This window comes from Musca domestica, unplaced genomic scaffold, assembly GCF_030504385.1.
Source record: "Musca domestica strain aabys unplaced genomic scaffold, Musca_domestica.polishedcontigs.V.1.1 4, whole genome shotgun sequence".
Classification (NCBI taxonomy): Eukaryota; Metazoa; Arthropoda; class Insecta; order Diptera; family Muscidae; genus Musca; species Musca domestica.
Genome location: NW_026712328.1, coordinates 17,287,856 through 17,306,251, shown reverse-complemented (window position 1 = coordinate 17,306,251; position 18,396 = coordinate 17,287,856). Strand labels below are relative to the sequence as shown.

General features: G+C 33.3%; 1 protein-coding gene across 2 annotated transcripts; it reads right to left on the bottom strand.

The window, feature by feature from the left end:
- On the bottom strand, positions 1-8,960 carry LOC101900398 (uncharacterized). Of its 2 annotated transcripts, none has more exons than XM_005188677.4 (3): positions 8,046-8,960; positions 550-682; positions 1-473 (listed from the first exon to the last, which is right to left on the bottom strand). In XM_005188677.4, the coding sequence occupies exons 1-3, from the start codon at positions 8,704-8,706 to the stop codon at positions 218-220; spliced, it is 1,050 nt and encodes a 349-aa protein (XP_005188734.2). In that variant the 5' UTR covers positions 8,707-8,960; the 3' UTR covers positions 1-217. The 2 variants fall into 2 exon arrangements, with proteins under 2 accessions (XP_005188734.2, XP_019894178.2); XM_020038619.2 differs by having other exon boundaries at positions 344-468.
- Positions 8,961-18,396: the final 9,436 nt, after the last annotated feature.

Genomic DNA, 18,396 nt, shown 5'->3' with positions numbered 1-18,396 from the left:
TTGGCACTTTAAACTAAAATTTAACGATTTTCATTGTGAATCAAATCACAATAATGTATTCTTATAGCAAACATGCTAGTCATCTGTTCTTGGTCTTATATATAAGACTTTATAAATAATTACGTTTTAATAAACAGGAAGCTTCTGATCCCAGCATGAACCACATTTCTTTGGTATTTAATCAATGCACTACTTATGGCGAGGTTGCATTTTAATGTCAGTCCCATTTGTCGTGGCTTGAATTATTTGACAAATAGCTGTCATTCCATGCGCTGTGATGAGACTCTTCGAGTGCGTCCTTCTCATTGAGATCATCATAGGACGGCGACACAGACTTGTGATTGTCATAGCGGTGGGCGTTAGAACGACGTCGTAAACTTAATTCGGTCAGGTAATCCACAGCACTTTGTGGTGGCAACGGGTCGGTGGCTTTTACATATTGTTGCAAATAATTTATGTAATTTATGGCTATTCTGAAAAATAGAAAAAATACAATAATTCATTCAGGAAATCTAATTAGACTGAATATTAAATTTTATATGAACTCACCGTAAACTTTCAATTTTTGAATATTTTTTACCATTGGACTTGGATATTGGCAATTTGGAACGCAGCAGATCGAATGCTCGATTCATGTCTCGCATTCGTGTTCGTTCTCGGTCGCAGGCAGTTTTTTTGTAGTCTGAAAACATAAGGGAGGATAGTTATTTTTAGCCATAAAAAATATAACTGTTCAAATTTTTGTAGAAGGTACAGGTCAAAATTTTAAAAAGTCTATTCAAAAATAAGTTTAATTTTACATGTATTCTTATACGACACTAAACGTAGGTTGTTATGATATGTATTTTTCAAAAATTTTAACAAATTTGAATGACTGTTCATCCAAGATTTTGAATACCAAAATTAATTTGACAGTTCATGTACCAGCAGCTGTACCATCGCGGCTACCTGTATTATTTATCATTGTCTATAAAGTAAATAAATAAGGCTTTCTTTTAAGTTTAAAAGCATTCCTTTTCAGTTAAAATCTATATATATAAAATCAATTGTTGTTCGTTGGTAATGGAATCAGTTGAAAACGGCTGGACCGATTTGCATAATTTTTTGTACAAACGTTCGTCATACTCCGAGTTATGTTTTTAAAGAAAACATATTGACCACGCATCCTTTTACGCCCACTATTCCGATTTATCTAAAATCCTTATATTTCCCAAATAATGAAGATATTGGTTTAAAAATTATTACACGAGATACTGTTGACCTTCCCTCCAACCCTAAGTATTTGTTTGGGGGCTGAGAAACTGACCACGCCTACTTTTTAATCTATCTATACATCTTTATATATAAAAGAAAGTTGTGTTAGTTACTACGCTTTTAACTTAAGAACCGCTGAACTGATTTTAATGATTCGTACAAATTCGGTATTGTCTCCTATCCGAAAAGGATAATAACCAAAAAAATCGCGTAAAAATGTGATACATTAACATTTTCATTTTGTTTTTGGAAAGTTTCAATAGTAATGTTTTATTTTGCATTATTTTTTTCCGTTTTGACTTACTTTTTTCTAATGTACATTTGTAGTGTTTTTTATATTTTTTATTTATGAATTCGAATATTAATACCAATTTATTTAATTGACTTGATTTCTTGAGAACTGAAATTGATGGCGGGTTACATGGAAGTGTAGTACCGAATTATGTGGTGGCAAAACGGAATAAATGATATCGAAATAATTTAACGCGATCACACCAAAGTTAAAAGATAATTAATTTTTCAAAATCGCTAAAAAATCACGAAAAAGAGATCTCATTGCAAAAATTCTCAAATCGGGAAAATATCGAAAAAAAAATTCAATGGAATTGAATTTTAAAATAAAAGTACTTTCTATTGACAAACTTTGTAAGGATCTTTAAGCGGTTGCTGTAAAAAATCAGCGAACAAGTTGAAGATTTTTTCAATTTGTTATTCTTCTTTTGTCAATTTTTTTCAATTAGTATTATCATATTGAATTCAGTGGATTTTTTGTGAACAATGAAGAATAATTTTTCACTATATACAATTTTTCACAAAAAAATAATGAAATAAGTGCGAAATACGATGTTAACTAACATCTACCTTTCAACTCCAGGACCTACATCGTGATTCAGCTGGAAGATGCGCACACATTTAAACAAACAAAAATGACCAAAAAACCTAATGGGACTAATTTCAAAGCGTGAACCTACTTCATTCATGTGACAATAATCCGTCCAATGAGAGCTCAAAATGCAAAATTCTTTGGGAGTACAATCAGTCAAATACCAAATATAAAGGGTGCGAAATAGTAGAGCGAAAGGGACTTTTAGTAAGAAAATGATCTCTCTCCTTCCAGAAATTCTTCCCGAACATTCAAGATACCTTAAATCGCTTTTGCAGGTCATGATATCGATCATATATAATCATCGTATGATTTAAGCTATTTTTGGGGTCTTCGCCACTTTCTTCTAATTTTGGCCCTTGTTTGGCATCTTTGCTTCTAAGGGGGTAGAGAACCTCTTCGCATAAAATTTTCGGAGTAAGGCCCATATTGGTCTTGACCACATTCATCAATTGATTTGGCTAAAAAATTGTATTTATGCTATCCTGGGGTAAGGAACCATAATACAGATAATTGTCACATAGAAATTTATTTAAGTAAAATCCCCACATTGGAGTATCCCCAAGTCCACTTTCACATCTAATGTGTGGTCAGAGAAGAAAATTTTGTATTCTATTGAATTTGTAACCCTCAAGAGAATATTGGTTGGGAACGTAGATTTGGGATGTACATGTATATCAAATAAATTATAAAAACATGAACAATTTACAAATATAAGCAAGTAGCACGGGACCGAATATTTGTTGAATCGTCGTTGAATTATACTCTCGAATTCACATTTTAAATGACAAATAAAATTAGTTCCCATCTTACGGTAATGGGTGTAAAATAGTAATTATATTTGCCTATTCTGAAATCAGTGTGCCCTCAATTATGAGGTGGATAAAACTATTTTTACTTATTTAAATCTCGCGACATTTTTTTTCTGATTGACATGCTATGTTGTTTGACCTCTATTTGTCATCTTTGATTATAAGGGGTAGAAGAAAGTTTTCAATGTAGGTCGATGTTTCGGAGTAGTGCCCATATAAAGGTACCTCCTGATTTTACCATATTTCAAAGGATTTGGCTAAAAATGTGTATTTGAGGGGTGAAAATCTTACACAAAAATTTCAACGTATCTACAAATTTTAGAATTTTTTCCATGTAACAGTACCCCCTCAATTCAACCTTAATGCACAATCTGAGGTGCTAATGGGTTTAAAAAAGTAATTAACTTTGGCTATTCTTAAATCATTCAGCCCTCAATTATGAGGTGTACAAAATACAGTAAATTCCAAATTACTGCTCATTTGACTAAAAATTAAAAATTAATCGACCAGTACGTGAACACTTATAACAGTCATATCTGTGAATAATTATGCTTTGACAAATATGCATAATAGACAAAAACTACGGGCCGGCAACACGGACCGGACCAGCTAGTAAGCTATAAAAATACTTAAGACAAATGCTATTGGAAACGTTAAACATGTAAATAAAATACTTTGTTGTTTGAATTAATAGTGTAACATGCCATGTTACAAAAGTTATAAAAACATTGAAATGTTTAAATTTGTTAACGGTCTGTTCAAATAAACCTACCGAAAATGTCAACTTTTTAACTTAAAATATTGAAAAATTCACTTTACATAGGACTCTAACGTGACGTGTAATTTGTCCTTTCTCAATAATTGCATAACTTTTTTACCTCTTGGTATGAGTTACCAGTTTTGCACAGTATTTTATTAACGAAATCTGCACATCCAGTTTGAGCCTGCTCATTTACGTTAGAGTCATATATAAAATCATATGTAAAGTACATTATCCCACAAGTTTAAATCCAATAAGTATAGAATAAACAACCAGTGTATTGATAGCGATGTATGACATATATATTTATACCCTACAAACACTATGTGTTGGGGGTATTATAAGTTTGATTGGGCCAAAAATTATGTAACACCTCGAAATATTGGTTTCCCTCATAGGAAAGTATATATGGATCTTCCTATCTCGCCGAACTGAGTCGATCTAGCTATGTATGTCCGTCCGTTATGTTAATTTGTAATCAAGCTACAAGTCGCAATTATGGGCCGATCTTCACGAAATTGAAAATGGAGGTTGGGTTAGGGTCAGAATAGAACCCTATTGTTTTTTGGGAAGATTATTGCACAATATTTAAGGGAAAATTTTCTGACTTTCCAATTGCTCTATAAGCTACAATTATACACCAATCGACGCGGAAATTTATATGGAGTTAGAATTTAGGACTGGGCGGCCATCGGACAATATTTAGCGGGTAAAATAGACCCAAACTTTTATGTAAGAAAAGGTCACTTCTGACCATAAAGTGATAATGATAGCCAAGAAATTAGATATATAGCAAAATAGGTACAATACATATGTAAAAGAATAGATCTTATTTATTCTGATTATAAGTCAAGAACCGCTGGGCCGATTTTCACAATTCCCATCAATTCGGAATGCTCTTTTGCCAGAAAAGGATAAAATCTAAGAAAGTTTTTTAAGTTTTTTTCAATTTGACTTACAATTTTGAATTGTAATTTTTTTAAATTTTTACACCCTGTTTTTAGTCGCTCTATAGACAACAATTGAAAACTAATCGACAGGGAATTTCGCATCAGAAGAGGGTTGGATACAGGGACATTATTTTTGACATTATTTCAAAAACGAAATCTTCCAAAAAGGATTTGTACATAAGGGAACTTCGAACAAATTGTAGTGTTGTAGGGTACCACATGGTCGGCCCCGCACGACTATAGCCTTTGCTTACTTGTGTGTAGTATAGCGTTACAATACTTTTCCATGTGTATGATTAAAAAGCTTTTTGTACACCATTATATTTATCCCAGCATGTTCAGATACAATAAACGATTAGCATATGTCGGTTCGCCGGTGTATATATACCCTCAACGCAGCCAATTCCTGAACAATCATTTGTGAAAATTATATGAATTTAAAATTTTTTTAAACATTTGACTATTAAGGAGAGAAGAACATATATTGCAAAAAATTGGACGTTATCTATGTTTCATAGAAATGCAATAATATGTAATTTTAGATCGATTCAAACAAACCCTTCGGTCTATGAATGGTTCTCTACCCCAGAGTAGTCTAAACACAATTTTTTAGACAAATATGCCAAATAAGAGCCCAAAAAATGAAAAACTGGTCAAGACCCCGGAAATAGCTTAAATCATACGATGGTTATACCAAAACGTGAACATTTTTGGTAAGGATAGTTTCCTCTTACCAACAACTCAAATTGTCAATATTTTCCGAAATTCCTATAGAAAATATGGTTAAAATTTAAAATATACCCTTATACGGGGGTTATAACAAAACTTGGGACTATATGATATCTTTTTTTAAAAATTATAAATTCTTGTGGAGAAGGTACCAAAAGGAGTGAACAAACAGTGTCAATCTAAACTCTTCAAAAACTTCAAAAACAATAACTTATATCGATTTCACAAAATTGGATTTATATTTTCTTTAATTTGAAGCAATGCATCAACTTCGAAATAAACATCCTATCATAAAAATCGTATTTATTTATTTCACAGTTGTCCCACATATGGGAAGGTATTAGGAAATGCGACTTAAATTGTCCAAGTACCGAATATCTGAAGATACCGTTATAAGTGCGCTATAGGAAAATGTGGACCTATGTAACCAATGTTCTGCCACCGGAGTTGGAACCCACTACGAAATCCAAATACCTTTTTTTAGACAAAACCGTGAAATTATGTAGCAAAAATCATAAAAATGCCGAATAACTGAATGTACCCTTATATGTGGGCTATATATACAATTATTCCCATAACGAACTACAGATACCAATTTTCAGACAAATTGGCGGAAAAATGTGGCGTTTTCATATAGCCCCCATATAACGGTACCTCCCGATATTCAGTATTTTGATGATTTTAGCGACATTATTTTGGTATTTGGTATTTGAAGTTCGAAATGGATACTACAGCCTAAGACAGAAAACTGTCTGTGCAGGTCCACGTCTTCGTATAGCCCCCATATAACGGTACCTCCCGATATTCGGGATTTCGATGATTTTAGCGACATTATTCACCGGAATAGTTTCAAATTTAGTATTTGAGGTTCGAAATAGTTACTACAGGCTAGGACAGAAAATTGTCTGTGCAGGTCCACGTCTTCGTATAGCCCCCATATACCTCCCTATATTCGGTATTTTGGTGATTTTAGCGTCTTTATTCACTAAATTTTTTTCAAATTACGCATTTAGAATTCGTAATGGAAACTCCAGTCTGTGACAGAAAATTGTCTATGCAGGTCCAGGTCTTCGTATAGGCCCCATATATCAGTAGCTCCCTATATTCGGTATTTTGACGAGTTTAGGTACAATACTCACCGAAGTTGTTTGAAATGTCGTATGTGAAGTTCGTAATGGATGCTACAGAATATGACAAAAAATTGTCTACGCAGGTTCAGGTCTTCGCACAGCTCCGATATAACGGTACCTCCCTATATTCTATACTTTGATGATTTTAGCTACATTATTCGCGTTTATTTCAAGTTCCGAATTTTAATTTGGTAATGACTCATGACAAATAATGCATGTGTGGGTCCACGTCGTATAGGCACCAATATAACAGCAATATTCCGTATTTTTAAAATTTTACCAAAATTTTTTCAGCATTTTGTTTCCAAATTCGTTCCAAATGGTGGAGGGTATTTAAAGTTCGGCCCGGCCGAACTTGCTGCTTTTTAACTTGTTTTCTGTTCCTAATGTCGGTATTAAATAATATAACAGAAAAATGCTTGATTTGTATGTTTTTAAGTTATAAAAGTGATCTTCAGACTGTTATTTACTATTATTAAATATTTCTGAGTACAGAAGTATTAAACTTAATTTACTTAAATCGATTATTATGTTGACGCCACCAATAAATGTAAACAAAAAAGTGTAAAGATAGAATTGAATTGCACCACTTTAATTTAAAAAAAAATTAGGTACCTGATGTTCATGCAAAATAATGTTCATATGGACCCAAAACTTATTATAGCCATTTTTTCAATCGATTTTGCTGAAATTTAACATTTTTTCTGGGATACGGTAACATAAACGTAAAAATATGTCCCAAAAATTATCAACATTGGACATGTTTTTTATATAGCCCCCTATAACCATACCCCACGATTTAAGCGATTTTCAGATTTTGACGAAAAAAATATCAACAATTTTGATTGCAAATAATTGTAAAAAAGTCCCACTACTTGACATACCTCCTATATAAATATACCTCGTTATTTACCGCATTTTAAAGAAAATACACACGTGTGCAAAAATTTAGCCTTTTATCTCAATTCGCTAAGAAGATAGCGTGATTACGCAATCGGACATCGCTAAATCGGCTTAGAAGTTAACGCTGATCTAGAATAATTTACTTTGTAGGGTTTAACATAAGTATTTCGAAGTGTTACAAACGGAATGACAAAGTTAATATACCCTCCATAGAATGATGGAGGGTATAAAAACTAACATTTGGCTTAATTTCATGTTTAAACTGGATATACTGCAATGAGTAAAAAAATCAACAACCAAAAAAGCACATAAGTTCGGCCGGGTGAAATTTTTAATACCCTCCAACATTTGGAAAGGACTTGAAAAAATGTCGTCGAAAAAATCGGTTTAAATTAAAACGAATAGTAAAATGTATGAAGACGAAAAAAATTCCTCATATATTTTCCTCGAAGGCGGAAGTCACGAAGATTAAAATATCTGTCCCAATTTAAAAAAAAAAAAAAAATATATATACATATACTATTAATTTTTCCTAAGAAAACCGAATATCTGCTAAATAAAATTAATTGTATGAGGTCTCCGGCTCTTTCTCCAAAAAATCACTTCACGTCGTCCCATCATTACCTTTTTCACTTTGTAATGCTTTCTCTTTCCAAGAACGATTGACCTCCGTGCTGATCGGATGCTCGTGAATATGATTGTAGGACATATAAATTGGTGCTGGTACTGTTTCGGGACCTGTATCTGTATTCATATTATCCTCTAAGCGAACATTTGTTACGGATGTTCCGGTGGCCCAAGTGTGAACCGTATGTGGTATATGGCCGGTATATGTTGGACCGGTCATGGATCCAGGCATAGAATGTAAGGGTGTTGACAAGGGTTGCAGTGTTGGTGGTGGTATTGATATTGGATCCATGTAAGAATTGTTACAGTGCATCGAGGTATATAAGTTATTCATAGGACCGCTGTCAGCTGAATTCGGATATGTAGAATGTTGTGCAGTTATGGCGTAGCTATTTAAATGCATATCTAAAGGATATTCTTCTGCGTAAGTCGTCGGAACAGATATCTGCGAATTGGAAACAGTGTGTGAGTGTGCGTTAACCGAAGTTGTTCCCAATTCTAGAAGTACTGGTTTTTCGTTTTCCGTATCCGAATCGTATGTTTTTACAATAACTGTTGTTGGCAACGGACCGTCGGTGGTTGCAGTTTCAGCTCTTGGCTCAACTAAATGTGTCGTGGGAGTAACTTCGTTATCCATTTGTTCTGGATGATCTTTCATTGTATTATTTTCAATTTTTTAGTTTTAATAATATTAACAATTGATTTTTATTTTTGTTTTCACATAAAAACACAGAACTTGATGCACAATTTCTTATTCCTTTTCATTAGAATGAAAAATTAGAATTACAACTATTTGCTGTTAATGACCGTCGGTTTTAAATTTCATTTCAAAAGCACTTAAATGCGGGAGGCCTTAACAAACTCCGAGTCCAGCTTAACATCAATCCGTTCGGTATTCAATTAAACGCTTAAATGATTTAAATGGATCTCCCTTTTGAGGTGTTTCTGCTATCGCATAAGCAGGTCTTTTTTGAGTGACACACACAAGGTGCTCATCGTGTTTTAACTCAATGATGTGTGTGAGTGGCTTATTTCATATGCTCTCGCACTCAGTTCAATTTGATTGGTTGTAAGGAAGTATTGAACGTGGAATCATTGTTATTGTTATATATATATCTTGTAAATAGAGTCCATAATATATAATATGTTCCATAGTGTGATGAAGTGATATGTTTGACGAATGAGAAGAGTTTTAGATAAAATTTGCAATTAGGAGTACCATGAAACAACAAACCCATGCGTGTTTATTAAGCCGCAAAATATATTGGAGTAGTACAACCATAGACAAATAAGGGTATAGACTAAAAAGTTTTAAAATTTACCCCTACCGGCAGATGTCATTATGGTTGATCTTGGGCCAGTAAAGTCACTCAGCGCTATTGAAGTCACTCTACTTCGAAAACAATTTATTCATTTTTCTGCTATTTAAGTTCTATATTTTAAAAGTAAACAAAATCTAAAAGTAAAAACGTTTTCAATTGATAAATAATAAAGAATAATAAAAATATTTAATAATTTGTATTTTGAGAGAATTAAGTGAGTCTACTGAACCTCTCTCACAGCATGAACGATATCTATTGAAACACTTTTTTCGAAGATAACAGATGATACAACTTTTTAGTCTATACCTTTATTTGTCTGTGGTACAACTCCATCGTACAGGAAATTATTGAACGTTATCAATTTTACTTTATATTCAATAATATGTAAGCTGCGGAATCCTAAGCAAATACATAAATGCCACAGGAAATAATAAATGTTAGTCCCAGAAGTTATGGATGTTTCGGTATATACCATTTGATTCGCCCCATCGAAATAACATTTTTTTATTCCTCGGACTCTTTAAACTAAATCCAATTTACGACATTTGCATCTGACTAGCTGGTGTACACGATAAGTTTCGAATGGCTTATACGATTTGGCCAAATCGGTTCATCGTATTTTTTAACAAACCTAGATTAAATTCTGAGAGTGGTAATATAAATGTATTCCTTCTGATAACTTTCCCACAAAAGTTCAAAATGTCATATAAAGAAACAACGGATTCGGATTAAATTTCGCACGTTACAATATTTATATTAGTATTCGGTCAGGTGAGAAAAACGGTACCCCTTTCTGGTACCTCAAACATAAGGGTAACTCTCACACAAATTTAAAATTATTCTCTGATTAATTCTAACACATTACACATTCCAATCGATTAGGGCTATACCTATAGTGGAGAGGAGTTTTATCGGCCCACTCCTCGTACCAAGAAGATGGTCCAATATTATGATAATATTCCTTAAAAAATTGATAATTTTTTGTACGATTTCTTCAAGTTTCTCTGGTACCTCTCCCACAATTTGTCAAAATTTTGAAAAATAACAATCATCATCTTGTTCATGACTGAGACCAAACAGGACAAACTGTAATAATGGTCCACACTCAAAAAAAGTAAATTAGTGTCAGAAAAAAGTAAATTAGTGGCAGATTTCCTTCATAAATCACAAAAATTCAAAGCCGTTATATGGGGGCCATACTAAAACGAGAGCCTATATTGACCATTTTATACTACAACGATTGCAATCTATTGTGAGTTTTAAATACCAAACTTTACATAATTTCGCTAGTAAATGTGACTAGGACCAATATGGACAATGTACATACATTTATCGCCCGATCCAGATGAAATTTTGCACAAATCATTTATTTGACCCATGGACGAACCATATTGAAATTGGATATAATCGGTCAAAATTTAGATATAGATTCCATATATATCTTCGTCCGATTGCCTTTTTTGTGCACCAAACGTGTAATATCAGCCCAAATTAGGGCTGAAAATAAGTATGCCAAATTTTATTGAAATCGGCTCAGATATAGCTATAGCTCCCATTTGTATTGTTCATCCGATTTGTTGAATTTGTCCTGCACTCTTTTGTAACGATATTCGGGGAAATATATCAAATACAGCTCAGAAATGCTTTTGCCAAATTGTATCGATATCGGTTCAGATTTGGACATATCTCCCATATATATCTTTATCGGATAATTGTGCACCAAATGGGTAATATAAGCCCGAATTGAGAAGACACAAATGCCTCAGCAAATTTAGTAGGAATCGATTAAAAGGAGGATCGGTAACTCAACAAGTTAGAAAGTATCTGTCGGTTTTGCCGACAGATGTATATCCTCAGCCAATGTACGATTATTTAAAAATATTTTGACTTCTGTTATGATTATTCAAATGTTTAACCCCTTATGGAGTAGGTTCCGGAGGAATGGGCAATATTGGCCATTCCGTATCGGACCCATATAAATATGATATAAATATTGCGACGTGCTGGTTTGGACTATATCGACTGCTCCCTTCACTTTACATGTCATATATGATAATTTTTTAGAAAATGTTAACATGTGCGTGAGGTACCAAATATAGTCGACCGCAGTATTCCATTTTCATAATTACAAGAAAATCGAACATTTATATCCAATTTATGGAAAATCATAAATTTCATATTCATCTCAGGTTTCTGGCAAAGAGAGATATATTTAGGTATAGCAAGTTGTAAAGAATCGTTGACTTGTTTCGCAAGTTATTTGGCAGATAAAAGTATTGAAAATTGTGACCCTTCGAGAGTGAGGTACCACCTGCACAACATATATTGTATTAGCAAAAATGTTTGTATGTGTGAAATTTGAAGAGTGTTGAATGCTTATTTCGCTTTCTTCGAGCGTTTTGATTTTCAAAATCTTGAACCCTATGTGGGGCAGGTAGCAAAAAAATGGTCCGATCTCTACCATCTGTATAACAGATCTTGTGTTGATGGAAATATTGAGATGTACCATGTCTTGAATGGAATCGGAGGTTAATTTCGCTTTTTATGAGCTTCATGGATATCCAAAATGTTTAGCCTTTGTAGGGGAGGTACCGGAAAACATGGACCGATATATCCCATCTTTTTAACAGGTCTTTTGTCAGTGGAAATAATGGGTTGTGTGAAATATAAAGAGAAACTGATGCTTGTTACGGATTTTTGGATATTCAAAACTTTGACCCTTTATGGGGAGGTACCAGAACAAATGATCCGATCTCTAAGGTTTTTATAAGAGATCCTGTGTTGATAGAAATATTCAGATGTAACAAGTCTAATGGAATCGGATGTTAAATTCGTGTTTTATGAGCTTAATGGATATTCAAAATTTCGACCTTTTGTGGGTGAGGTGCCAGAAGGAGTGGACCGATGTATTCCATCTTAGCACCAGATCTTGGGTCTATAAAAATATTGGTATGTGCGAAATTTTAAGACAATCGAATTCTTACATCACATTTTATAAGAGTTATAATTATTCAAAATGTTGACCCTTTGTGGGAGAGGTACTTAATAGAGTGGACCGATATTGTCCATTTTCACACCTGACCTAGCACTGACGCAAATATTGGGATTTGCAAAGTTGGAGCAAAATCGGATTATCGTTTCTCTTTCTGTGCAAAAAATATTTTTTGAGAATTTCGACCTTTTGTAGGGGAGGTACCAGAAGGAGTGGACCGATATTGCCCATCTTCGAACTTGATCTAAGTTTGACAATAATATTACGATGTACCAATTTTGGACCAAATCGGATACTCCCTTTGAGAGTTATCGTGCGCACCAGGCAGATAGACTTGATCGACTCCAAATGTCCTGAAACGGATTTGGTCCAAAGAGACCTAGGGTCTGAAACCGTTATTTCGACTAGGCACGTTTTGACCGTATCAAATGATATATACCCTCTATGTAGAGAATGTTTTATATCCACTTACTGAAATAATAATTTTTTGCAATAATTTTTTCTCACATAATCTATTTACAACTACTCCATTAAGAAAAATGTTTCTTGTGTTTCTTCTGGAGTATTTCAACTCCATCATTTGAGTGAAAGTGTAACTGCTTTCGAGCATAAGAGAAGATTTTGAATATAACTCTTCATATTCAAAATCACTCTCACAATCCGATCGAGTTTAACAATGACTCGATCTCATTAATTACTTCTTTTACTTTTGCCTGGTTGTTAAGTGTTTACATAGATTTGTGTGTGACAGTGTCACTGGTGCTATTATTCATCTCCAATATTTACTTTCGACCATTGTTTTCATCATTTGTCATCTCGAATGCAACAAGTTGCAGGTCTTTTGTATTTACCTTTGGATGCAACAATATCGAGCAATATCAGCCAAGACTTGAGCTGTTGAGATGTGGCACAGACATGTGTCAATAGAAAGACCAACAAGGCGCTCTGTTCTTTTTTTTTTTGGAAAACTGACCATCGCACATTACTTCGATCTGCAATTGCAATTGATGACAGTGGTGATGAACTCTGTTCTCTATTCATGGCTAATAACCGTATCAATGTCAATTGTGGAATTTCAATAGCCTGTGGCATTACTCTTTCAGTTTTGTGGGTAACGGTTACAAATGTTTCGATGCAGTCCCAACTTGAGTACAGTTTTTGATGGCTTGTTTTATTAGTAATGAAATTAATCTTGTACGCATTTCTCACCTAAAATAATTCGGAGTATTCTATTTTCTTTGTTTGTGTCATATCGCTCTCTGACTGTTCGATTGAACGCTCGATCCATTGTTTTAATCGCATTTATCACATTTGGAAGTGTATAAGAAAGTCAACACAAGTGTTTTTCATTAATTGAAATTTTAGTATTTCAGATGGATGTGAGTGTGTAGCAATGTGAATCGTTGGGGTGACCAACCTTTCTTGGATACAAAAGGGTCGCATGTGTCATGAAGTGTAAATCCGGTACACGCATTTAGGTTTTGAGCATCGAACAAATTATGTAATAAATCATAGTTCACACGTAGGACTTTTTTGCAGAAAGAAGTGGTCGATTTGACTTACCTATGGTGAATAAAAATGTATTTGCAGAGAGAAAATCCTTACGTTTCATTTACCACAGCAATTTAATTAAGAACCACAGAATTAACATAAATTGAATATACATTGTGAGGTGAACGTTTTTCCAGTGACAGCTCATTACATTATTTGCAAGCGTACAAAAGCATTTTGGTGAGAATTTTCCAGAAAAAAAGTTATTCTTGTTGAAATTCAAGCATGATAGTGTGATTTCTTTATATTTGACTGGAAAACCTCAATTGGCTATCGTTAGAGCACTCCAGCATTTAAATGTGAATAAATCTTTTGTGTCTCGAACCATCGCTCGTTACCGTGATACTGATAGCGTAGCCCGACGTCAAGGAAGTGAACGGAAGAAAACAGCAACATCGGCAGAAATGATTCGAAAAGTAAAGAAGCGACTTCATCGAAACCCGCGTCACAGTGACCAAAATAATGGCTCGTGAGCTGAACATATCACAATATTCCATTCGGCAAATATTGAAAAATGAGCTCGGGGTAAAGCCATTGAAATTCCAAAAAGTGCAAGAACTTACACCCCAACAGGAAGAAAATAGACTCAAAAGAGCTAAAGAGTTGGTTCGCTTGGCCGAAAGTGGAAAACTGTCTAGCAGTTTGTAAACAAACAAAATGATCGTGTTTACTTGCCACCTGAAATCAAGCCAGCATCAGAATAAATGCCGAATATTATCGGGAAAATATTCTGGATGGTGTATTAAAGCCTTGGGCACGCAAACATTGGACATTCCAATAGAACTCAGCACCATCGCAATCAGCACACGTCCCCAAGAATGGTTACAAAATAAGGTTTCTCGCTTCATTTCCAGCGCACAATGGCCACCAAAATCTCCGGATACCAACCCGTTGGACTTTTGTATATGGAGTATTTTGGAAAGCAGGGTTGGCACTAAAAAATACCAAAGTGTCGATCAAGCTTCACAGGGAATGTGCCAAAATATCGCAGAGCAACATTCATTGGTCGTTAAAAGGCCATAATTCGTGCCAATGGTGACCAATTGGAACAAATCTAAACTTATTCTAAAATTTAATGCTATATCCGACATTTTTTGCTTTCATTCAATAAAGTTAAAATAATGTAACAAATTATGGCGCTTGACTTTGTTACAGTTTTTCATCTTACCCTGTATGTATTATTTCGTTTATGTTAAATATGACAGAAAACCAAACTTTGCAAAATTTAGTATAATGTATATGTGCCTTTTTATTTCAATTTGAAAGGAATGTTACTTATCCCACGATTTTCTAGTGATTTAGTCATAGAAGTGATTTAGTCAGTGAAGTCATAGAAGATTTATTACCAAAGCTGACCTCATAACATTAGAATTAAATATTTTAGGACATTTCATTCTGAATTTTGAAAGTGTACACATTTGAAATTTACATAAATAATTTATTGAAAATTTATTGTGTTATACACATTTTTGGGCATATAACTTTGAAATTAGTGTTTCCTACAGGAACCAATTTATATGTAGTTGTTATAGAATTGTATTTGTTGTAGGTTTACTTCTACCTTCTAGTAATTCTACCAGGTTTTATAGAATTTGCAAAGCTTTTTAACTTTGGTTGAATTTAATGTAGTTATGGTCCCTGAGTATTGGAATCGTACAAAATGCTTGATTAGGATGAGAAGGTTGATGTTTTGGTACGCAACACAAAATTGAATAACTTTACCGAAATCAGAATCTAATATTTTTATACACTCCACCCATGGTACAGTAAAAAGGTAAGGTAGAGCTACCAACTGATTACAATTTTTTTCTGAGTGTGCCCGAATTTTGCCAATTTTGTGTACGTATTTAATATTTTAAAAAATTAAAACAAAATATTTTCAAATCCAATGACACGTACATTGCGGCTTGCGCATCAAAGCTATTAACCAGTTTAGCCATGAAATTGAAAGATCGAATAGTTTGGACCATATTTTTGAGAGAAAATACAGGTAGGTATTTCATTCTTTTTTCGCGCTATTTAAACATTTTAAAAATGATGGAAAAAATGAAAACAAATTGTTGTATATAATTTTGAATGAGTCTGACAGGAAGCTGGCAAAGCCTCAACGCTGTATTTCTGTAGTTTTACGAAGCTCTTCTACCTCCTTATTGTACCATATTGTAATGGAATTGACAGTTATAAACCACTTATTTGTATGTACGTATTCCCACCTTTAGGGCTGTATTTCTGAAGATTTAAAAAGCTCCTCCATATTGTACCAAGCGTAAAACTGTTGTTTTGCGGCAAAATATACAAATTTGTTTATAATATGAAATATCTGCCATTTAAGTACTAAAAACACAAATTGTGCCATAAAGTAAAGAACCGCGAGATCAGTGTGGAACGTAAAATATGGAAATTATTATTTTACATTTACCAATAAAAATACTTTTTTATTTTATTTGGTATTTTTTATCATTTTTAAAATTACTGATTTTCTTTCAAATCCAAAATGTTCAATCTTCTCATTCCATTGCAAACTGGTTAATTTTTTAATGCGCTCCACGCAATGTTCTTTTTTTGCAATAATTGGCTTTTAAATATTTTGTTTTAATTTTTCAAAGTAATAAATACATATACAAAATTGATAGAAGTCGCGCACACTTAAGATGAGGATACATAAAACGCTATTTTGACTTGCTTAAGTCATCGGCTGGTTTCTTCGTAAAATAATAAAGAAGCTTTAGATTCACTTAGTTCAATTTCGGCCCATAATTTTTACTTGTTAACCGTACGCTGTTATGTTCTTTTATGAAGAAGCCAACCGATGACTTAAGCCAGTCAAAAAAGTGTTTTATGTATACTCATCTTTAGTTTTAATGATTTTACATCATTCCTCTAAATGTATAGTTGTCGCTGTGGGTACAAAACTTATAACACTTGAATGTATTGCCAAGAAAAATCTATATATCTATTCTTGTTTACCCTAGTACAAATAAGACGATAGATTAAGCCAGTAATAAAGGCGTTTTATGTGTTCTCACGTTAAACCTTTAGACATTTTCAAATTAATATAGAAAAACTGCAATTTTTTCACAATAACTAAAAATGAAATTTCCCTCCTTCGAATTGTACACTCAACTTGTGTTTTGTAGCACAAAATATAATATTGCTTATGGTGCAAATTCCTTCCATCTATATTCTTTAAACAAAAATTTCCTTAATCACTTTTTTCATTTGACACTTCTTTCGTTTATAACATGGTACAATAAAACGATACAACAACTCCGAAAAACTACAAAATTACAGCTATTATATATATCATTTAAAACTATATACAAGCATGGTACAATAAAGACAAGTTAGGGCATAGCAATCACCTGAATACAATTTTTTTCCTTTGGCAGTCTTGTAATGTCAAAATATGAATACAGTTTTTCTATGTGGATGTATTATATGAATAATAAATAAATAATTTTAAAATGTCCAAATTCTTTTGAAATTTCAATTCATATTTACAGCTTTTAGGGATAATAAACATTAGCTTTTTGGGAAGAAAAAGAATTTTAATCGTATTGGGAACACGATATTGAGAAAAATCCTCGTCGTTCCATTAATTATTCGCGATTTTCTCCTAAATTAAAATAGTGTAAGAAAAGTGTCAAATAAAAAACCCTACTTTTTGCATTTGTTATTGGTAAATTTGTTACAAGACTCTAACTTCATTCTGCCCGACCTTGTAATTATTGTAATATGTATGCAACAAGTTGTTTTCATATATTTAATATTTTTCCTCATTTTTAAATTAAAGAGAATAGCGAAAAAAGGAAATGAATGAAATGCCCCGCTTTTCTTTCAAACCTATGATCCAAACCATTCAAGTCTCTTTCAATCCCATGGCGAAACTGAGTACAAACCATGGTAGAAGAATAGAGGTCGACGCAAAAATGCATTTCATAACAACCTCCTATTGGTGTCGTATAGGAAAATATATACAAATCTACTTAATTTTAAAGAAACAATTAAAAATGTTTGACATATCGATGTTTACAAGCTTTGGTGCGTCTACCTGTATTCTTCTACCATAGTACAAACTTAATGCGCACCATGCTAATTAAGGGTGCAAGTACATAAGAAGCTTGAAGTCATGGGTGGGCATATTTTGTGACATTTCATAAAGGAATTACAGAGCCGCACTAAAATCCTGCCGTCATTTTCCTTTATAATTTGACATTAATAAGCCTAGCCATGACTTCAAGCTTTTTATGTAATTGCTCCTTAACAAAAAAAATTGTAATCATCTGGTGCATGGTGCAATGTAATAAAGGTAACCTCATTTCAAATTAGCATTCCCAGGTTTGTATTTCCTGTAATTTACCTTGTCAAATTTCAATTCACAAAAAAAATTCCCATCTCTGATTTTGCGTGGATTTATGAATATAGATTTTGACAATGAGGTGTTGTCAAAAGTATAGATTTGAAAAAATTGGAAACATATGAT

Coding starts and splice junctions, on each gene's coding strand:
- LOC101900398 (XM_005188677.4), bottom strand. CDS start 8,706: ATGAAAGATCATCCAGAACAAATGGATAACGAAGTTACTCCCACGACA. Junction 683..8,045: donor AGCATTACAAAGTGAAAAAG/GTAATGATGGGA, acceptor TTATGTTTTCAG/ACTACAAAAAAACTGCCTGC. Junction 474..549: donor TCAAAAATTGAAAGTTTACG/GTGAGTTCATAT, acceptor TCTATTTTTCAG/AATAGCCATAAATTACATAA.